Genomic DNA, 24402 nt, shown 5'->3' on the forward strand with positions numbered 1-24402 from the left:
CACACAAAGAGCTGCCCCTGCCTGTATTTCTCATTCTCTTGATAACTCTAGCTAATCATAGGAGAAGCAGAGGCTTTTAGCCACTCCGTCTCATTCTTTGGAGAATCTGTGATGTGGTGAGAAAAGAGACATGCTTAGATGAAGAAGGAAAGCTGAGCTGTGGCATGGAGTGTGTTGACATCGCCCATTCAGCTGTTGAGTAAATGTAAAAGTCTCTCTTGTGGGAGCGAACGTTTAGTCCACCGTGCTGGACAATGACATCGCTATTCTGTGAGCTCTCTGTGAGCTCTCTGCAGCCCCACTCAGGGACTGTAAAGGATCACCAGAGCCCACTGGTCTAACATGATGACAAATGGCAGCTAGAGTTGAGAGTAGGTATTTTGGGTTTAGTTTCTATCTGGTCTTTGTGGCTGTGTGATAAAACTGTGGTCAATCAGTTAGGCCTGTGAAAAACACCGATTTTGGGGTCTGGGTGCACAGTAGTAATGAATAGCTAACATTTACTAAGTTTGGTCATTCTGCCTGAGATAGTGCTGGAGCATTTGTCTTCAGGCTTAATTGAAACTATTTCCGTTCTGTTCTGTTCTACCGTAATGGTATTTGATGTTGTTTTAATTATTTGGATCAGTTGCAAATATTTTCCCAAGCAAAGTATGGACACGTTTTGATTACGTGTACGTTACTCTTTAAGTGTCTGAAATAAAAGCAGATTGATGATGGCAACTGTGCAACCAACATTATCTAAGGATAATTGAAGTCATCCTGAAGTTCCCCGCCGACCAGATTTTAGTTGGGGGAATTTTTTGTTTGGAGTCACTCCGTTCAAAGTTCATGGTAGAGGAAGATCTGCTGGGCCAGTCACATTATCTGCGTGAGCTTTATGCAGTGATGGACAGAAGAGTAACAACTGAGCTGATTTTATTTGCAACAAAATGGCTGTCGTCAGAGAAGTGTTGGCATATATTGGTGAATATAAGATGTTTAGATTCTGCCATTGCATTGCATTTGCATAAAGCATTAGCCGAGAAGCATACGTCACATAATTTATTGCTTTGACTGGTTGTAGGATTATCCAGTTGCGTGCAGAGATCGTTGTATTTTCTCTGTATTGGCTGAAACACACTTATTTATGACATTCAGGTGACCGTTAATCCTTCTTGTTCCACCATGGGAGGTCAGTTTGAAACTGCATATTTGGCACACCGCCTTTGCCTTGTCATCCCTAAATTTAAAGTATATTAGGAAGTCAGTCTGATGTATTCCCTTTTAAAAGCTAAGGTACATACACAGCATTTACACACAAAAAAAAACCTCACAAATATACAGTATATCTAATCTCAAACTAACAAATATCGCAGTATTCAAAGAGTCGGGTCCAATTCTATTAAGAAAAAGATAATTAGTTGCAGACGTACTCTTGTCCATACAGACAATGAAGAAATGTCATGACAAGCCCCGTAAACTGAAATCAGAGAGCTAATGTGCTCTCCAGAGTCTGTGTTTTTAGTCTCATTTGTTCCCACGCTTTCCTTGAGGCGCTGTGTAGTCGTAGAAAACACCAACAACAAACTAAAATGCAAATGTAAGAATGGCGAGTATGGACAGGACTATATAACTCACTCAGTGATGGGGTACTATAACCCCATCACTCTCTCTGATTTTGTTATATGGCGAGTGAGTGCTTTGTAGGACACATCTGGACATGTGAGTCCTCACACAAAATGTGATAGTGTCTGCATCAGCAGCTCACTGAGGCTGTGCTTTGACAGAGCAGATATGAGCTTTGAGCAATATGACACCCTTAGTTTGACAGCCTATTAGGATTAAACGCAATGTATTTAATGCTGATGGAAACTGTTGGACCTTTTAATCTTTTTTTTTTTTCAAGAGTCATTAGCCAAAATTCCTCCAGCTAATTTGTCTGTACAGTAGGCTGGTCTTCCAGCAAGCTGACCCCTTAATAGATTGAACCCCAGTTAAGTTGGTCCTCCAGTATGTTGGTCCCCCAGTTCGGTTGGTCCTCCAGTAGTTTGGTCCCCCAGTTCGGTTGGTCCTCCAGTAGTTTGGTTTTCAACTTAGGCTGGTTCTCCTGCTAATTTGGCTGTCCAGTAGGTTGTTCTTCCTGCTACGTTGGTCCTCCAGCAAGTTGACCCTCCAATAGGTTGGACTCACTGTTAAGTTGGTCCCCCAGTTAGGTTGGTCCTCCAGTTGGTTGGCCTCCCCCAGTAGGTTGGGCCTCCATAGGTTGGGCCTCCAGTAGGTTGGTTCTCCACTTAGGTTGGTTTGTTAGTTTGTCGCTTCCCCAGTTCGGTTGGTTCTCTAGTAGGTTGGTCTTCAACTTACGCTGTTCCTCCAGCAAGCTTCTTCAGTGCGTTGGACTTCCAGTTAAGTTGATCCCAAAGAAGTTATTCCCCCTTTTAAGTTGGTCCTCCAGTAGATTGCTCCCCCAGTTAGGCTGGTCCTCTAGTTGGTTTGTCCAATTCACGAAGTAGCTGGTGAAATATTTCAGTCTGGACCAAAGTGACTGTTTGACCTCTACTATGGCTAAATATAGTATACTTTGTCTTGTGGTAGTTTAAAAACCTTCTGAAATCCATGTTGGTACCCAGGCTACTGCAATTCCATGATTAACTGTAGTAATTTATGGTACAATATTAGTTTTGGCACTATAGTGTGACAACCCCGTTGTCATATTAAAACTTCCACTCCAGCATCTCTGATTTCTCGCTTGCAAACTTATTGCCAACTGTGACCCTGATGAGTTTAGACAATGTAGGAAAATAAAGGCTGTGGAATCAGCTGTAACGAAAATGGGGAACAAGGAGGCACGATGCCATTTCAAGTGCTATTTATATCATTAAGAGGTCAGTGAGTAATGTTCAATCAGTCGAGAGGCGGCATGAAATTACCTTTATGCAAAGAGAGCAGGGCTTACAGCAGTGACCAGTCTACCCTAACTTTGAGGGATTGAGGCAAAGCGGGCTCTGACAGCCATGTTGTCCTTCATGAAACTGTTTGCAGGTACACAAAAATGCCCTTCAGTTCTTTTCATTCTTCTCTTTCAGAGCAGAAGGTTATACAAAAATCTGCATGTGTGGTTTCACAACATGACAGTCAGCCTTGGGCATTCTATTGTGTTGGATGGCGTAGGTTATTGTTATATTTTCTTTCCACTTAAGCCTATCAGATAAAAACGTGTCTATTTGATCAAAATTTGAAGATGTGTGTTTTTCTGGCATTAAATCTTTTCGGGCCACAATTGTTTGTCTTGGCCTGGCTCATTCCAGCACATTGTCTACCAGGTTATTGCAGTGATGTGCAATTCTCTCTTTTAAGCTGCCAATGATATTAGACTAATATGAAGTTTGCTTCAACTATTATGAAGGCATTATATTTTATGCCCTTGTCTGCCCCGATATTTTTGCTGTAAGTGGAGTTTTTTTTTTTAATATAAATTCGCAGTACTTGCATGTTATTTTCTTCTCGTCACATTAAATTTAATTTCACAAGGCTCCGGCTCTTTCTTTTCAAATGTTTGAATTATTAAAATGTGGTTTTCAGCGGGGAGCAGAGACGTTTGTGGAGATCACATAGTTTTTAATGGTTCCCTACAGGCATAATGTTCGGTTGCCGGAATCGAGCAGCATCCACAGCCACCCACTGAGGCCACTCCCTTTTGTAGAACAGAAAGAGAAAAAAGAAGCTGCCTAAAGTTGCTTTTCTACTTCAAGTGACCCCTGCTAGTTTTAAAAGTTTATATTCACCAATATATGCCAACCAGTTAAAGAGAAAATATAAAGGGTGTTTTACCTTCTTCTATCCGTCTTCTATGGTCATTGCTTAGGGAAAATTAGCAACGGCTCCCTAACATCACAGTGTCAAACCAAAGAATGAAGTAATGCCAAATCTCAAGTGGGCTGGTGGTGACAAATAACAGTCCACACCAATCAGGCATAACATTATGACCTAATATTGTGGAGGTCTTCCTTGTGCCTCCAAAACAGTTGTGACTCATCAGAGAATGGACATGGGCCTTCTGAGGGTGTCCTGTGGTGTCTGGAATGTTGTTAATGGGGACCTTTGGGTCCTATGGGTTGAAGGGAGGGGCCTCTGTGGATCATCCTACAGATACTTGATCATTTGGGATCTAGTGAATTTGGAGGCCAGGTCAACACCTTGTGCTGTTCTTCATGTTTTTTAGTTGTTCTTAAACCATTTTAGTGTGTGTGCCTGTGTCAGGCTGCATCCTGCTGGGGATGACTGCTGCCATTGCTATGGGGTTGGGGTGTCTGGTCTGGTCTAGGTGGGTGGTACATGTCTAAGTAGCATCCACATGAATGCCAGGTCCAAAAGTTTCCCAGCAGAACATTGTATTGTCATAAGATGGTCAATGTTATTCACTTCTGCTGTCAGTGGTCATAATGTTTTACCTGGTTGGTCTATAATCTTTGGACTCTTTGATACGTCAAATTAATCTCTCTTTGACATATATAACATTACAAGACTTTTTGTTGTACTTTTGATCATTCTATTAAAATTAAACTTTCTCTCTATAGTACTGGCTCACACACACACACACACACACACACACACACAGGTAACATAAATATTATATTATATTATATTATATTATATTATATTATATTATATTATAAAAACCCTCCATAACATGCTATCTTCTATTTATATTTCCCACTAAGAGCTGGTTGCAGTTTTGCAGTGCATAGTAAACGATAAAACTCAATAAAATATTTATATATTGGCTCATGAAGGATTTATTAAGTGCAAACATGCAAAGCAGGTTATAAAATTTTGAAACTGTGTGTTAATATGCACTGATTAACATGAACGTTTAAAAGAAATATATATATATGTATTTTTTTTAATATTGCGTCATAAACTACTTATTAATGGTTATACTACTGCATAGATATACACAGCAAATGGCAATACAGCAAAATGCAATTTAGGTTTTAAGCAACATGTTGTGCTGCTACATGCGGTTATGATAAGAAAAGTATGAATAGAATTTAATTAAAGTGACATTAAAATCCTCTGGCTGTGGTAAATGTACTGTATACTGCGGCGACGAGAATAAGGAGCTGGTTGGCAAACTTTCTCATTACTTTTACAGAACCTGTGAGGAAATAACCTCCGGTGATGGTTCGTACTTGGCTCTATTGTTCATCCCTGATTATTTTGCAAGTTTATGAGCCTTTTTTGAATGCTCTCCTCATCAAATATACATTTTCTTCTTTCACTTAATTGTGCCAAAGTGATTCCCCTCTCATTTAATCAGTTCTTGTAAAAACTAACGATTTGAGAAACCCTTTAAGAGGTTAACCATCATGGACTTTACAGCTCATAAACTGGGAAGGCTAACGCAGCTTTGTGTTGCAGCAGCGTATGTGCCAGACAGGACGACGTAATGTTAGAGCGTGTGCGTTTGTGTGTGTGTGTGTGCAGATATCTGAAAATTTTTGCTTATGCGCCTAAGTTTCTTTCTTTAAATTTTTCAAACCCATGAAGCATTTGCTATTATTCTATTCTTATGTAATTTTTGCATTCCATTTCCTGGTTAACATCCCCACTCATCAGACGCAAGCCCTCCCACTGTTACAAACTGGGATTAGATGCTTCCTTTTTTTTTAGTAGGACATTTGAAAAGTTCACGGTATCACAGTCTGGATCATGATATCATTTGCGATCTGTTTTTTTTTTTTTTGTTAAATGTCACATTACGCCTGCCATTTTTAAACAGCTGAATCTGACACTGTCACTAGTAGTTGCAGTAGAAGTGCTAATTGCACTATTGCACCCTCTGGCAAGTGTCAACAGCCACTTCAGTGGAAAAAAGGGGGGGGAGGGGTGGGGGATGAAAACGATATCTCCTGCAGCTTTTTTGGCAGTTCTTCGGGATCGAGTCCTATTATGTCAGAAAACTGCAGCAGATTTGGAACATGTGAGGGAAATTTGCACGAAGGACTGAAGGATAGAAGGGTAACTGTCGCAGTTTCCACTGCAGTCTGAGGAAATGAAACGTGGAAACGTTTCAAAATATCCTAATGAATTAATGAATAGACACCACTGACAAAAAGCTTGATTACAATGTTTGTGCTTTTGGCCAAAAAAAAATAGGAAGTGGATGCCCAGTAGTCAAAAGACATAAGTGCTTGGTCGGATTAACACGAGCACTCTGCCAGAATCCTGTCATAATTTGATGCGTTCAAATCTCCATAGCATGAGCATAGCATCTCCAAGCACATCTCTTAGAGACATCCTCTTTTGTATTATGTAAATTCTATGATGTCACTTTTTATCCTGTTATTCAAGCCAGGAATCTAATGAAGGATTATGATGTTTGGCAAATTACACAATGATTTTGACATGTCTAGTTTTGGAACAGTTACATATCATCAGACAAGTAGACTGTGTGTTAATATAGATGATACAATACCAATTCATATCAGACGAATAGAAATCTTTTCACATGGAGTCTTTTGATTGAAAAGGTTGCAGCCATTTTAGATTTGAAGGATTGCATAGAGTAAGCTTTCCCCCTCTTTCAACAAGTACCAAATATACAGCTGAATGATGCTCCATTCACTTGGAGCCCGGCCTCCTGCGATTTTAAACAATGTGCACCATTCAAATGCAAATGTCTCGTGCACAATATGTGAGAAAATTGTTTTTTTGCAGAGTGGGTTACATGAATGAGATAAGTGGATAGAGCTTGTCTGAATAGGGGTGGTAAATTGGTACAAATTTAATATTTTGACCACATTACACGAGTCGTTTCAGCCGTCTCACGTGGCCTAGATGCGACACTTACATCGCACTGAGCCACATGTCATTTCACCTCACAAATCACACATCACAAGACATTTCAGGCAATTTCTCTTCATCATATTCAAGCTAACTACCGCATTTGCTACCAAAATTGCCTCCAGTGCAATTACTTCTAGAGTTTTGGCTGCAGTAATACAGTTTTGGTAGAGTTTGCAAGCTCACAGTTACCCTTCAGCTAGCGAAAACACATGGATGGATCGTATTTATTAACTAGGAGTGAGACAAAATTCTTATTATCTTCACAGGCTCCAATTTATCCCCTTCCTCAAGGATTCAGACTGATCCACTGAAGGATCAAATAAATGTAACAACAGGTCAGTGCACATTTTATTTTGGTGTGTATGTGTTGGAATAGATGGAGCCTTTTTTTCCCCCTCTTGTTTTTGATTACTGGTGCAGTCGGTCGCTTGAAAGGAAGAAAGCTCATGTATGGCTAGATGGATGCATTTCCACCTTTCCAGCGCCTGACTAGAATGAGCCTCAAACCACTGCAAACCATTTTAAATTCCCGGGCAGCGTTGCCAGATGGGAACTGTTACAGTATCTCACCGGACACAAAATGATCGTACTTCGGGGGGAAATTATGGCAGGTGAGTAATGATCAAGACAACAAAAAGATATGAATGTTAAATGCTTCACAAAACACATCTTCATTGAGATTAATGACTTTTTGACTCTTGCATGACACTTAGAAATTATAATTCTTTCCCATTCAAATAAAACGTCCCAAAATTGAAAACAAAAACCAGAACTCTTCACGTTCAGTGTTGCCACGGTTATGATTGGCTGGACATGACAAGTCATTGACGTCAATCACCACAAAACCTCAGAAGAAGAGTGACATTGTGATCAAATTACCATACATTATGGAAGCCTGATAGCCAGCCTGCACTTCACCAGACCAAAACATTTTTGTGGGGGAAAGTTGGTCTGGATCTGTTGGGAGCTGATCATGCTCTGACAAATGTCTGCTGGGCCAATCAAATAGTTTGGGCGGGCGTCATGCAACATAGTCGAATTTGTTTTCAATAAAATGACTCTCAATGGTTGTACTATCCACTTATTTTGCAGAAGTGTTTTTTTCTCTCTATCAGTTGAAACACTCTCAAGTCAGCAAGCTCATACTAAAATCAAAATGGCATGTCACCAGACTCATATTCCAAGAATTTAGTGTGGCTACGCCGGGCCAACAGCAACGTATTTTTGTAATTAATGTGTGTACATTGTACGCAGGGAAAAATTATGGTACAAATGCTACAATCATCGTACATCTGGCAGCGCTGGTTCTAGCACTGCATCTCAAATCTCGCTAGCTGTCAAATGCATCTTGCGTTCATTTAAACCATAGCTTATTTTCTCCCACTGTTTCTCCCATGAAGTATGAAGTATAAAGGAGGGTCAGGGACTGATGAACTGAGTTGATCTTATGTGCTGTTAGATGTTTTAGCCATCAGAAGCAAACAGAAACCGACATACAATCAGCTTTATATCAGTAAAATTAACCTGGCAGTGGTTGTATGCATTCAAAAATTGCAAAGCACATTATTATAACTTGGGGTATTTTGGAGGGTTCTGACAATCTGCTGAATGTAATTCCAATCAAGCCATAACAAGAGGAAAGTGTGGATTAAAAAAAGGAACAGCACATGCCCCGAAGTATATTGTACCATGTTGTAGCGGTGCTTCTGTTATGATTTGCACATGTATGCCTGCTAATGGAATTGCCATTTGTTGACAATTTCCCTGCTGACGGCAGCAGTAGCATGAATGGAGAGTTCTGCACTCGGACTCGGTCAAGTGCATCAAAATGAATCAGCCAGCCTTTCATCATTCAGCAGTCTAAAGCCATAGAAGACATTTTCAGAGTGATGAGGTGAATATCCCAGACTAGTCCAGACAAACAACATGATTTAAGTCCAATTAGGCTGCCTTCATGGAAGGCAGAGTGTCTTAAAAACAAACGAGCTGAAGGTGATTACGGTGAATGAATTGGAGAGCCCCTACCATGGACGATAAAAAGCATCAGTCCAAGCCTTCAGGCAGAGGGTATTCCACAAAATATAAATTCACTAACAAAGACCATGCCTTAATTGATCCTAGCAAGTTTATTGGTTTATAACGAAACGATGGAGGGTTGAGAGGTATTGAAGAGATCAGACAAGTGAGGTTAAATGTGGACGATGATCTTCAGACGGGGAGGAACACAGGGAGGGAGACTCAAGGTGTGTGAGCACGTCTCGGCAGGCTTCTTGTAATGACAGAGGGAAAAGGAAGCAAAGAAGAAAGATGGATGAGGAAGGAGGGTTGAGAACTAAGACAAAGAGAAGGAAATGGGTTTGACACACCTTTATGGGTAAGCGTGTAGAATAAACTTAAGTTATAATAACTTAGGGCGGCACAGTGGTGTGGTGGTTAGCACTGATGCCTCACAGCAAGAAGATTCCGGGTTCCAACAGTGCACAACCAATTTTTGTAATTGCTAAGACATAGTGAAAGGATCAGGCAATTTCCTCAGACATACTACGAGCTATTCAAACCTACTATCTACCTCTGTTACTTCTGGAAACATGTCCTTAGTAGTGAATTTGGACCTTGCAAAAACTTTCCACTTACAAGGTCGTGAATACTAACAAGAGGGAGATGCCCATTAGAACTTTTTCGGTGAACACAGTAGGCATTATGCCATTGGAAGGCAGCATCTGTCCAATTACTCTGAGACCCTTAAACTTTGGAAACTGCTGTCATATCTCCCAAACAGTTCCTTCCCTACTGCTATAAAACTGCCTCAATTAAAGCTCAGACTTGATCCTGTAACGGGAGGCTTTAACGTAGCATCCATTAGTTTATTTCAAACTGAATTTGCTGAAGCACAGAGCCCGAAGAACAAAAAGTATACCGTCTATGCTGCGGCCCAACTCCACACCACGCTCTCCAACTATGGCAAAAATCAATCACTGAAAAACTCTGCATATACAGTATATAAACCACAGCAGCATGGAATTATGGATAAACAACAGCCACGTTTGAGAGGCTTAATTTGAGCTGAGTTATTTCTGTTTTCCCTCTAATAAAATGAAACTATATCTGTCTAAACAGAACGTAATTAATCATCTGAAAAGGTTTTTATCATGATCATTACATTATGAAAGAGCCCATTTTAATTTACATCTTTCTTGCTTGCTGATGCCAGAACCTCCCTCCTGTGTAACCGGTGGCCAAAATACTGTCCAGAAAAAATAATTGAATAATAAAAGTGTTTACAACATCTCTATCATACTTAATCCTGTTAAAATGCATTGTATTGCATCGAGACAGGCCTGAATGGAATTTTATGAAGTCAGCAAGTACAGATTTGATTCCACATAAAGATATTTAACAAGTCAGTGACTGAAGGAAACACACACATTTAAGAAAAAACATTTACGATTCCTCACATCATTGGCTTTATAAATATTCTGTAATTCTTAACACGGGCTCAGAGGACTCGCTGCTGCTACGGTTTTGCGCTGTATTACATGAACTCACAGAGCAGACTGTTGGTTCCCTCGTGTGAACTTTGGTAATGAGTTATTCATGCTCATAAGATGTTGATTAATTGGACTGCCTCCACCACAGAAATATAGCACGGGCTCTAATTTGGACGGACTTTGTCTTCCCCCGGCGCGCTTAGTGATTGTACTTCACAGAGCCGGTCATTTCGCTCCTTCGAACGGATCAGTGGAATTCCCCATGTAAAAATAAAAGTCAATAATTAGAAAATTAGAAAACGAACTTCAGCCTCTGTCTCACATGGGCAGCTATCAGTAATCACACTGCATCGACACACTTTACCGTGCACTCAGATACCCAAATACGAGTGAGGTGCCTTTTTTTTTTAATTCAAATATGTGTTAGTTACAGAGAGGAGCGGAGCAAATGCCCTGAGCTGGGATGAGAGAGATGAGAGGTGCCGACATGACCGAAGCAGAACCCCCTGAGTAGCTCAATTTCCAACAGTAGTCAAGGAGATGTGTGGGGAAAAGAGGGAGACTTTGATTTAAGCATAGACACAATCTTAGTGGCAATATGGTCCACAGCAGGGCTGGTGTTATAGGAAAATGTGTCAGCTGTGAGCCAAGACTGTTCCTTGTGATTATCCCTGAATTTCTTGTTGTATTGAGTCATTCTGGTAAATACAGTGTATTCCAGTCTAGAGAAGCGTCCTTGTCAGTGAGCAATAAAGATTGTATTTAATAACGTGCACAATCAAGGGACATGTAAGCGTCTTTGGTGATTAGACCAAATCTTGACATCATTGCTTTTGAGGAGGAGAACATGAAGCTGTGCTTAGTATGAATATCATTCATAATAGCAGCTGTGTGCGCCCAAAAAACAAAACAAAAAACAAGCTGAAACAGGGGCGGCCTCTTTCTTGAGAGTACAGTTTCTTGAAGACATTTCATTCATCATTCATCCAGGTAGCTTCTTCAGTTCTAAAGGACTGGAGGGGAGTTGGGCTTTAAACAGGAACATCTGTGGGTGTTGCCCATCAAGAACTCACAAGACTAGTCAGTGGCGAAACATCTTCAAGAAACTCTACAAGTCCAACTGCCCTTATTTCATTTTTTATTTTTTTTGGATAGCAGCTGTGTGTTTGCCATGGGCCGACTGGGTCCTTTCTGTGTGGAGTTTGCATGTTCTCCCTGTGTCTGCGTGGATTCTCTCCGGGTACTCCGGCTTCCTCCCACCGTCCAAAGACATGCTGGTTAGGTTCAATGGTGATTCTAAATTGGCCGTAGGTGTGCGTGTGAGTGTGAATGGTTGTCTGTCTCTCTGTGTTAGCCCTGCGATAGACTGGCGACCTGTCCAGGGTGTATCCCGCCTCTCGCCCGATGACAGCTGGGATAGGCTCCAGCCCCCCTGCGACCCTTCACAGGAACAAGCGGTTACAGAAGGATGAATGAATGAATGAATGAATGAATGAATGAATGAATGAGCTGTGTGTTGGGTCTGAATGAATGAGGCCAAACTTCACTCACGCAAGAGGACGTCAGTTGAGTAGGTGGTCTGTCAGTGACGCATGTGTGTTCACACTCACAAGCGGCCCAGACCACCTCCAAGTGTGACGTGAGTGGTGGGATCTGAAATGCGTCCTCAGTTCAACGTGTGTGTGTTTACACCGTAGACTGTTTAAATATGGACAACACGTCCCCACACGTGGCCAAACTGAGTCTGAACTGCCAGAGTTTGTGCAGTACGGCCCGAGAGAGTAGCCATGTTATCGATGACCTGTCCGCACCTCCTCCAGACTGTCTCACATTTTTGTTTAATTAATACTGCACTCTGCTACCTCCATCAGTTACCAGGAAATGTTGGATTATGTGCTATACTTATTTATTTAATTATTTTTTTCCAACTCTCACCACCCTACAGAGCGCCTCACGGAGCGGTTGGCATGGCATCTTATAGTCTTCACAATGTCACATCCAACTAAAACAAAACTTCTCAGAAAAACGGACACTTGAACGTGCATCAGCATTATATTAACTACCTAAAATGATTGATAACAGTCCTCGAACAAAATAATTATTTGATGTGTGCTGTCATTTTAATTTGGCCCAAGTCCAAGTCCAATCCACTAACATGGAGGAGGTGGAGCTTATGACCTATACTCCAGCCAGTCACCAGGGGGAGCTCTACTTGCTTTGGCTTCACTTTTGAGGAGCTGTTCGACATCCATCTTTATTCTGTCTATGGTTTACACCTGCACTTAAAGCTGTCCACTTGCGATCGGATCACTCAGGGTAATACCAGGCCTGGACAGGGTCACGGAAATCCTATTGGTTAATGGCACTGGTGGTGCTGGTGGTGAAAAACAATGCTTGACAGGTTGATGGAATGAAGATCCTGAAGAGCATGACCAAGGTCCTGGATGTGAAAGCTGGAGGGAAATAGGGTAGAGGAGGGATGCAGCAGTTTTGACTTGAAATGGCAGCTGACAGCAACAGAGGGGAACATATTTAAAACATAAAAGCAAAGAAATGATGGCTGATCGAAACGAAAGGATGTAATCGGAAGGCGTTTTTCTGGAAACTCCTATAGAGCTGCTGTTAGAGTCATACACCTGATTAGAAACGCAGAGAGAGAGAGAGAGAGAGTTATGAAAGAGTGAGGGTAAAGATAGAACGCCTGATTGAACTTACACTGCTCTTCATATCAACAGTACCCTTTTAGGCACGTTTAATTTTTATCCATTATGCAGGACCATCAGGGAGGTGCCTGATTTGACCCATTTTTATTCTGCAGCATGGCTTTGGTGGCAACAAGAAGAACAAGGAGTCCTGCAACAGTTAATGTAGCCCCGGCATAGACCCGATGTTAATATTATGGAGTCTCTTAGGGATTACATGATGAGACAGAAGACACTGAGAGAGACTAAATTCAAAGAAGCACTATGGCAACCTGTTAGCACTTTGAAGTACCTCAAAAAACTTAGGTAGAGCAAGTGTCCTTAGAAGAACTTGTTTCTGTGCATGAATCATAAAAGCAAAATGTTCATTATCCCGTGGAGTATACCTGCCTGTTTAGTGCAAAATTAACCATTAGCTCCTCCGGTCTGAACAGAACTGTGGAGTTTAGAAATGCTCAAGATGTTTTTTGGCCTGCAGCTGCAGGAATAAATGCCTATTTGTAAGGCATGACAGCTCACACTGTCATTGTGTGTTCACGGCTGCTTAATGAATGTCCGTCAGGCTCCGTGTTTGACATGTGTGTCGGGTTTCAGTGTGGGACTCCGCGACAACTGATAGAGGAGCAAACTGGTAGCTTTGGAGGGAAAATGTATCACATTGTTATACTTAGGAAATGCCAGAGGGGAGAAAAATCCTGCGACCTTGTGCGGCTGATTAATAAAACTTGTTAAATTCGGTGTTGACACATTTGTCAGGAGTGAAGCTCTACCTTTGCACGGCAGTCATCTCTAATAAGAGTTCTTGCTCTAATGTAGCACATATGGCATGACTGCAGTATCCAGTGGCATGCAACCCGAGGAAAGAGAATATATACGTGACTGATTGTGCTAGGGCTCATTACTTGTGCAACAGTCAAACACATGCAACATCCTTTATGCCAACATGAGGGGGCTCCTGTGCTTTTTCAGTTGATGTTTTTGGACACTGGTCTACTTGTGACGGTAATTGTGCGTGGCCGGTGCATCATGTTTAGTCTCAGTGAGTCCAGAAGATTATATATAATCTAGTCTTTGCATGTTTACTACAGTGAGTTCCTGCTTTATTGACTGTTTTATTTCAACTGATGTGTGATTTGTAGTGACTGGATAGGACTGAGATGACAATATTTTATCTACTCTTCTCACGCAAGTCTGGTGGATTTGGATAGCTGGACAGTCAGGGAAGATCATTAATCAGAAGGCAAAAAAAGGAAACAGGGGGACCGCACTTTTGAAAGTCTTTGGGGAAATGAGACCTTTGGATGTAGCTTAAACAAAAGAAGAAGAAATATGTTCTTCCATCAAAATGGAGAACATAGATTTTTATGTAATTCACAGATTTTTTTTATTAAATTAAATAAAACCCAGGAACTGAACTGTAACACCATTTTCACCCTTTATGATGTACATTTTAAACTGAAGAAACGGAAATTGACAAAATTCATATTTCGCTCCATCAATTCTCGCCCCGAGAAACCTATTAAAAAAAGTACAAAAAAAAAAAAAAGAGCCTTCTTAGAAATTTGCAAACATGGTTTTGCTTTGTCATTATGGGTAAATGTCTGCAGACGCACGGGCAAAATGGCAATTTAAAAAGTGGCAAATTAAAAATTTAATGTACAAGGCAGTGAATCGTGTAAAAAGTGAATGGGGTGTGAAAGTTTTATGACGGCGTTTTATGATGGCTTTAATGATTAAGCGTGGATTTCAAGAAGCATTTGACAGCCACTGGGTACACAACGGTCAACGTTTGCCATTCCAATGGTGTTCAGAAGAAAGAATCCTTTTCATTGCTTTTTTCAATTATGGAGATTTTTTTTTTTTTGTGAACTGCTACTTACTCAATTTCAGTTTCCATCTAAAAATTTACAATATTTTTCTGTCGTGGTAGATGAAATGAAAGTTTCAGTGGAAACTGTTGTAGTGGATGGAAAATTTAGCATCTGTAAAGATGTTTTATTCGCTCACAGAACATCTGTACATGTACAAATAAATGACGGGCATCTGTGTTGTTTAGATCAAGTTGCTGCCAAGATCATGAAAGTGTTCCAAACCCACATGTTTTCCATATGCAAAGCACATTTTCTGCAAGTGTTTAACATAGGTTTTTTAACATATTTCTCACATGAATGTCGCACATTTGCCGTTCATGTTTCTTTCTGTAAGGGTTTCCGCAACAGTTAACAAGTGGTGGGACGTGTACTGTAGTGTCTTGTCTCTCTCATTTAGACCTCCTCATTATATTTGGTGATCACTACAGCAAACGTGATGCATAAGTATCAACCAGTCTGACACTAAAAGAGTAAACATGAAAACTACTCGATATTACATTTTTCATTTTAAAAATAACAAATTTGCCTGAATTTGACTGATTCTTAGTCAAATGTTGCTGAACGCAGCAACACTTGCGTGGGTGTCCTGCAGGTTGAAAGGATAGCTAAAGGTGATGCACACAGGGAATTGTGACTGAAACTGCTAAGGCTAACGTGTTCGTACACAGATAATGAAGAGATGGTGAGAGTTCACACGTTCGAGTGTGAGAAAGAGAGAAAGACAGAGAGAAAGAGAGCTAAAGCGTGTGGTAGTGGAAGAGAGGCGAAGGAAGAGCGACTGAGGTGAGGCTGTGCTCGGGAGGGGGAGTCAGGGTTAGGTGATGTCTATCTCGGGTGGACAGATCCTCTTAATATCCTGTTGTTCCACGCTATTCTTCATTTTTATACTTTCAGTGGATTTGTGGATTTGTGATTTCACCGCAGATAATCACTGAGCCTTTGTGTGAAAATCGTGTCATCTGGGTCCAGTCATGCTGGTATCAGGCGTTTGATGCTCAGCTAGGCTACATGTTGCAGTGTAATGGAAGCGGCATTCTGAAGGCGCTATTATTCTGATGACAAATGAGCAACGTCAAACGTTTGACTTAAAAAATGCTCGATCATGAGCCGATTTTTAATCTGATGACAAGGCACTTTGTTGGCAAACGCGACGGCATTGCATGTAATGGGACGACACACGTAATGGATGGTGCCGTGGTTATGTCCTCCATTACATTAGCAGAACGTGCCTTCATGCGTATTACCCCTGACGATGCATGCACCCTAACAAGGGGAGGAAATTATCGCTCATCTTATTCATACATGTTTTTTATTTATTTATTTATTTTTGTTTCAGACGCATGCGGCACAATTTATTCGCGTTACCACATGATATATACGAAGAGAGGCTTGGAGGGAAAAACCTGCTGCACCTAATGGGGTCATCCATCACCTGCATAAATCACAGCCATCATAAATCATAACGCTCAAGCGCAGATAAACATGCATGTGCACGCACTAACATAAATATGCGCACGCACCAGGACATTTCATCAGGGATGTGCTCAGTTTCCTCCCAGCCGCAACTCACCGGATCGGATTACCTTGGGGAAATCTGTGAGCTCTACCTCTGGATGCACGTGCATGTGCGTTTGCATAGGCACAGAATAAGAGCGGCTTACTCTCATTGACTCATGCAATGTCCCACTTAGATGTGGGTGAGTATATGCTTGGAGTAGAGGGAAAACCCACTCAAGCTTAGATCTGTTTTTTTCTTTCACTCGGATACAGTTACACCAACAAACTGACATGTATGTATTATATATATGTGGAATGGTAATGACATTGAAACCTTCCTTTATTTTAATTGCAAATCAAACCAAACGCAAAAGAACAATCTAGAATTTTAATGACGGGTCTTGAGCTTCAGCACTTATAAGCAGATTGTGCCTACGGACACTGTCACGATGCATTTGTGGAATTCCGTCCCTTCGGATCTCACGTTGTCTATTATTCTTGCAAAGTTGTATGTTGCCCCACACATTCGTGAACGCTGTCACTGCAAAGTTTGCGTTTTAGCTCAGGCCAAAAAATAAAAAAATAAAAAAGAGAAAAGAAATGTGGCTGGAAGCCATGATATTGCTGTCAAGATTTATCTATTCATGTATTCACGCTCTCAGCACAAATATTAATCTGGGTACGTATTATATTTGTGCGTTTAAAAAGCAATGGAAGAGCACAAACCAAGACCGATGGCTTTATGCTGTATTCACCGCCTAAATAAAACACCCCAAAACCACACTTAAAAAAAGAAAAGAAAGAAGAATCAATTAAGATAATAGTGTTTTCCCATGATACATGTGTCGGATCATTAATATTGTATGCAAGTAGTCAGGCACGGCTGCTGTGACCCTGCTTGAGAACAATATTAGAGGCCTTTAATGAATGGATTTTGTCAGACCATTAGGAGGCAGTCCATGACTTTACCTTTTTATTCCCTCTGATATATCAGACAGAGCACCCCAATTACTCCAAACAAACGTCCACAGATGTTTATGCTGACGTCTTTGTTCACAGTGGGTTTTGCCCTGGTATGTTCAAGCAGCCACAATGTATTAACTAAGAAACACCACTCTGTCTGAAGTAATGAGAGAACTGTGAGTCAGAGATCGAGTCGGAGCTTAAGAGACATTTTAAGTTGCTGTGTCTCTGGGATCAAGAGCTTATACGTCCATCAGCTCCGCCGGAAAGGGCTTCATCGTTTAATTGCCCTTTTTTATTTTTTTTAATCACTGGAGCACAAATAAATCTGCTCGTGTTGCTGTTAATTTGCTGTCATTTTCTCTCGGCGCCGCGTGCGGAGATGAGAGCTTTTTTCACTCACATATACGTGGGCACAAAAAGAGCAGCCGTGTCCGTACATACAGCGAACCTTGTTAAATTAAAGGTTAATCATTTGAGAACAGACGCAGACCTTGTTATGTTGATAATTCCCATTTATTTCACATGTCTCATTAGCTTGACGCTTTTTTTTTTTTACCCACAAAGAATCGACACATTCAGTCGAGTTCGCACTGCCTGCCGCTTATTTCATGAGCCTTTGGGGAGAGACAGGAACAACTTCACACGAGCAAGGTGGGGAAATAGAACAGGGTAATTGGAGCGCAGAGTGGAGTAAAAGGACTGTGAGTCCCTTTGAGAGTGGCGGGCATATGTCTGTCTTACTTCCAGCTGTCCTGTCTGAGAGCAAACTAATTGCATCATGTTTGCACCATGCTAATTAGTATCCTAATTAAAAAGACATAAAGATGTTTGAGGGGTGGATGAAAGTTGCGCTGGACATGTAACCTGTGTTCTTGAAAAGACCAGAAGGCGGACTTAAAAGGGCCTACTGCTCCTTTGGAATGGCTTTGTAGCAGGAGACCAGCATTTCTTATTATGCTCATTTCTGTTATCGTTGGTGTTTTGTCATGTGCGCAATTGAGCTATGTGAGTTTGACACACGTTTTTGAGTTTTCACGGACAATTCTGTGTCTTTTTAGAGAGGAAGGTAAATTAAAATAGATTTTCTCACGGATTTTATGTCTACACAGTCAGTTCCTGCTATAAAATCACAAACCTCGCTAGAATCTACAGCAAACTCGGCTGTAAGATACACCTTGCTACTGGCACACAGTTACAGTTAAAGGTTTTTGCACCTTTCTGAATTTTATATATTTCTGCAAACAAGGATACTTTTGCAACTCACAGATACGTGCAAATGGTCAATTTTATTGAATAAATAGATGCACAAGTAGAACATTTGTTTGACTTGTTTGATGGTGTGCTCTTTGTCTACTTTCAAGACTGAAAATCTGCTGATGTTTTGAGTTATTTTTATACAGAAATGTAGGAAGTTCTCAGTGGTGCAAATATTTTATAGTGACTGGACTATCCAAAAAAAGCATTTAAAAAAAGGCAACTGGACTTGTAGAGTTTTTTGAGAAGACGTTCCACCACTCATCTGAGTAGCTTCTTCAGTTTTGAAGAACTGAAGTTGGCTTTTTTAAAGGCTTTTGTTTGGATATACCATGACCTGGACGACTGAGAACCTTCACAGACTTGTCACAGATCTAATTTTGTATATTTATATTTTTAGCATTAAGTGCTAAATCGCTTGGTCATACCAAAGAACGAGCAGCAACAAATCCAAACTTTGCAAAAGGTTGCACACGAACAGAATGCAAAGAGTGGAGTCAATGGTTGACTCAATGTAGCACGTACGTTCTGCAAATAACAGCAGCATAACCCATACCAGCAGGTGGCAATGTTTTCTGTTCTCTCAGAGGAGCTAGGGACGAATAACACCTCAAGACCATTGTGCGGGTCAGTTGGTCTGTAATTTCTTCAATAAAGATGGACATGTTGTTGTCAAAATAATTACATACTAGAACCTTTAGATGTTTGTACCCTCTTGACTTTGGCATTTGCTTACTTTGACCATTTCCATCTTCCTTCTCCTGAGCTACTTCACTAAGCTTAATAGCCCGTGAGAATGATCTCTCTCCCTGATGGGCTCCGTTGCAGATTAGACATGCTCAATAGGCTAAAAGGTGACCAACAGGCCCAACACCAGGGGGGCGCTCATCCATGTTGTGTGTCACAGCCCTTGTATGTTGTCTTAAATGTCTTTGCATCCAATTATTTTAATGCAACTTCTCAAAATAAAATTTCCAGAATATCTGACAAAATCATCTGACTGATGGTTTTCGGCTAGCCTGTTCTTTAGCTTGACCTGTTGGTAACTCGCTTATTGTCAAAATAAATTCATCGGGAGAGAAGGAAGAAAGGGTTGAAGCTCGCCTTTATTGGCGTCGTCAGCTCAGACAGAAACGTATATAGCCACATTTTGGCTTAGAAGCCGCTCGACAATACTATAAAAAACAATGTCACTACTTTTTAGTGCATGAAAGAATTGAATTCTCTGAAGGAAGATTGCAGTGTTGGTTCATTCAGCTAGCCTCACACTTTTTCTTGGGTGACAGCTTCCCCATAACACTGCACGGTTGCTTAAGTCACACAAAACCTACAAACAGTGCTGCCTACCTTAAAGAGGAAAGGTTCAGCCGTTAGCACTCAGATGGAAAACCAAGCAAGTATAATACAAATTTGGTGTAATGGAAACTCACCTAACATGTTAAGCATATGGGCTTAAAATGTCCACTGAGACTTGAGTATTTTGAGAACTGTATTTATAGTGATGGTTAGTTATAGTGCTTTTTTCAAGCAACTCGCAGCAGTGTGCAAACATGAAGAAAAAACGATGTTATGAGTTGGTAAGAAATCTACAAAGTACACAGTGGGCGTGCATCCTTGATTCCTTGTGGCGCAGCGACAGTGTTGCTCTGTGATCTTCAACAGTAAAGCTTCAACAGCTACTTCTACTACATATTGCAGTCCTGCTCTGGTGGGAGGGAAGGACCCCTGTCCATAAATTGTGCCAAGTGTATCCCGGGCCCTTGCCAGCTTGTCGTAACTCCCACATTGGCCTAAGCTGAGGAAGCTATTAGATGGTACTCCCCTACTTATGTGTTGCTTCCATGGCAGTAGGAGGTGTAGTATCAGAGGCTGTCACAGGCAGGTGGAGGAGGAGAGTCTCTACTTCAGATACGTCACTGTTGTAAAAGTCTACCAGCGTTGTTGACCTGGTGAACGGTCCCCGAGATATGGGCTTCATTTGTGAGAATGCCCGCAGAAGTGAGGCCCACGTCCCGGATGAGCGATGACAAAACCCGCATATTGCTGCGCAAGCATCTTCCTCCTTGTATCCCATATATTCAGTGCTATCAAGGAAGTGAATACCCAATTACGTCTGGCAGCGGTAGAAGTGATTGGGACAGGTGGAGTCTGGGGACAAAACGCATCCTCGGCCATGCACCGTGGGAGGGTGTAAAAGTACCTTCTCTAGCTTATAGCAGAACACAACAAATGGCTGCACGCAATGGAAGTGTTTGAAGAGGTCTGAGCAGAAGTGTTTATTACAATAACCCTCATTCGCCCAGCACTTGAATCATGCTGAAGGAGCATAATGAGTTTTCGCAAATAACAGCTCAGATGTTTGCTTCGCTCGCACGGACATCTGAAAGAACTACATTGCACATTACGCCCAAAACAAAAGTGCAGAAAAAGAAGAAATGGGACAATGGAGTAAGACTGGTTAACGCTTTCTTGTGAAAAGTGCAGGCTTTTGCCGTCGCATAAAGGCATAATGGACCAAATAACAGGTGGTCCTGTGGCCCCTGACTTACAAGCAAAGCACCCCTGCTGTCACTCAGATAGTTAGATGTGTAAAAAAAAAGCTCTTGAGTATATGTGGAACACTGGAACCAGTGACACCAGTCCATGCTCCATTACCTCTTGCAATGTAATTGTGTAGATAATATTGATTACACTGTGCAATGACCTTTTTCACTCCCTGGTAGGGAGATTTCCTTTTGTTCAAGCGCGTGTGTCTGCGTGTGCAGAGAGTTGTGCTCGTCAGCTGTTGTCTCTGTGCGTCTTCGCACTTGCTCACAGCCAGAGCCTTTGCTGCGAGTCGTTCCTGTTTTTTTTATTTTTTTTATTGAAATCGTCTGAGGTGTGACAATTTGTGCAGTTGCCTTCACTTCACTCACATCCACCTGAGAGCTAGATAAAGAGTTGAGTGAAGACTTGTCAGCCCGTTTGATAACGTTTAAATCAAAGTTCCGCTCAGGGCGTACTCGTCTGAGCCCCGTGTTACAGAGATCTGCTTCACACTGACAACAATCTCAGCCTGAGCAGCGAATAAGGTTTAGCCGGGATAATTTCCAGAAGGTTATGAAAGCTGTAGCGATTGCTTAGCCCGCCAAAACTGGGCGCATTTGTGTTATTAATGCGCTGTGGGTTCACCTGTAGCCAACTCACAAATAGGCTCTTTTGAAGGTTAAGTTGTAGAGTAGAGGGTCTCCGAGCACAAACGCTCAGAAGCAAACCTGGAGGAGAGGGCTGAGTGCGCCTCTGCCTCTTTGAGCGTTGAGAGCGGTTCAGACTTTGTAGCTCTCGAGCAAGAGCAAAATGTCAAAATAACTTGCTAATCTGCAACAACATCTCAACAAGCTTGACTTGACCTGTGGGAAGGCTCTGACATTTAAAGGTCCCAAATCATTCGCTTGCCATGATTTGTAATTGACTTCTTCTACTAAATCAACTACGTTATGTGATAGGAAGGAGCCTGGTGTACTGGATGTGAATTTGACAAATGCTATTGGGTCATTTGAAATCATGTTTTTATATCCTGCTGTATTGTAAGTTTCCTATAAATACAGTCTGCATATTGTAAATCTATAAAAGCTGCAACAAATGATAATTATTTCAAGTTAATCTTTTTGTTTGTTTTGGACTGGTCGATTCATCTGCTAATTATTCTTTTGGATTAGTGTATTCCTTATTTTCTGAGTAGTTGATTAATCCTTTACGGTTAACACCATATTTAAGTTAACATTACATAATATCCATAAGCCATTAATCTTTTCAAATTTTATTTAAAAAATTCTCATAGTAACATATTTTAACAGGATGTTAACAGGATTTATGAATCAAGAAATCATTTTAAATTTTAACATTACTTATTCAACATCCATATAGTAGGATATATAGTGGGCTATATGCCCTGATCACTCCCACTATATGGATATACGCGACGCTCCAATGGTCCAGGTTGTAAAAAACGGTAGTTCCCCTTTAAGACTGATTCGGTATAGACGCCATGAATAATCTTTTATTCATTAGTTCTATATCGGGTCAAATTCTGGAATTATTTGTATGAAATCTACTGTTTAGCCTGCCTGGCAGTAGGAGCTGGCATAAGCAGGGTTGAACTTAAGCATTGCATAAACATACTGTATTTACGTGGTAGATGTAATTGATTACACTGACTGGTTGTTGCCGCCATAACCCAACAAAAAACACAAAATGGGCCTGTCTTGCTCTTGTCATATTGACTTAAATACACTAAAAAAGACAAAAGAGACTCATCATTAGACTTTTTTTCCCATTTACTTGCAGCAGGAGCTTTCAAGGATTAACAAACCCAACAGTGGTTTGCACTAGCCACAAAATGCTATATATAGAAGGAGGCCTAGTTCAGAATACCTAAACAGAACTTGCTGTATCAGTGGTTTGCACTTTCGCCTCACAGCAAGAAGGTTCTCATTTTGCTGGAGCCTTTATTTGTTTAGTCTGCATGTTCTCCTTGTGCCTGCATGGCTTTCCTCCGGGTGCAACGGCTTCCTCCCACAAACCAGACATTTTAGGTTAAACAGTAGATGTTTTGCACATGCGATGGTCTTTTGTCTCTCTTTGTTAGCACTGTGATGGACTGCTGACCTCGCCCAATGTCATCTGGTATAGGCTCCAGTCCCCTGTGAACCTCAGCAGTATAAGCAGTTCCAGATAATGGGTAGATGGCCTGCTTAAAATAATTGTAGTGTTATTCCACTGGAGTAGCAGTGGAATGTTAGCGTGCATGCAAATGTATGCATGCAGTGTTTATAGATTAATCCTTGACTACAGGGCTAATGAAATATCAACTGCAGCAAACAATACAAGAGTGAAGTGATGAAAAAATGAGGCAGGTCCAATTTAACATTTTTATAGGATTATTTCAACTTTAATTAACATCTCTGTGGGACATTAGAGAAGTCGCCCCACCTCAGCCTCCTAAGCTATGAGCACATGGGATTTTATCATCTGCATAATTGCTTACCCTAATTTACTTTGCTGGCACTGTCACAGCCCCATTGTACTGTTATCAAATCACCAGGCACTGTAATTAACTTTACGTTGTAACCGCCACCTCTGTAAGTGGCGTAGACCAGCTGTTAAGTGGTTTTAACTTCTTCGTCCTTCTTCTTCTTCTGTTCTTGCAGAATGAGTACACCTGTCCACGCCCCCTACCTGGTGCCTGGCTCGGAGACGTGCCTACCATCCATTAACCCTCCAAAGGAACTGCTTTGGATGGATGCAGCAAGCCACAGTGAAACTAAGACAGAAAGAGACATGCGCAGAGAAGCTGTCAGGATCCCATCATCCACATCCAAGGATGCATTTATTCCACGCTAACATGAGCAACCACCACGGACCAAAACAAGGAGGAGATAATACTGTGTTTTTCTTAACATTTTATAATGTCTTTTCTTTGGTGGTGCTTGGTCATCGGCTTTGCTGCACCCAGTCATGCTTAATCACCACACACTGATGAGTACCATACTGACGCCGATGGTTGTGGACATGCAGTCCTACTGTATGCTGACCAGCAGAGCCTTGGAAGGGGACTCATGGATGGTAATCACCTAAATGGGAGCCCATTGTATAGACTGTAAAACCTTACTGTCTCCATGAGGACAATGAGGCATTGTACAAATTCAAGAGGCTTTAAAAAAAATAAAATAAAAAAAGTATAAACTGAGCAATGGACCATTAACAAAACTGCACTGTAGCTTGGACCGCTCTGCTAACACGGCTGTGTATATTTTA

The 24402-nt window shown here is 41.2% G+C and overlaps 1 protein-coding gene across 1 annotated transcript in view; it reads left to right on the forward strand.

Annotated features, from left to right (window-relative positions):
- The window catches only part of LOC311507875 (leucine-rich repeat transmembrane neuronal protein 4-like), a gene marked incomplete at both ends in the record, with an annotated part of 108638 nt that extends 84777 nt beyond the window's left edge, over positions 1-23861 (forward strand). Inside the window, one exon of the mRNA XM_084572414.1 lies at positions 23796-23861. Coding sequence (XP_084428540.1) covers positions 23796-23861 — 66 coding nt within the window. The remainder of the gene's footprint in view (positions 1-23795) is intronic.
- Between the last annotated feature and the right edge of the window lie 541 nt (positions 23862-24402).

The sequence above is a fragment of the Chelon labrosus genome (assembly GCF_963514085.1).
Source record: "Chelon labrosus genome assembly, chromosome: 22".
Lineage (NCBI taxonomy): Eukaryota > Metazoa > Chordata > Actinopteri > Mugiliformes > Mugilidae > Chelon > Chelon labrosus.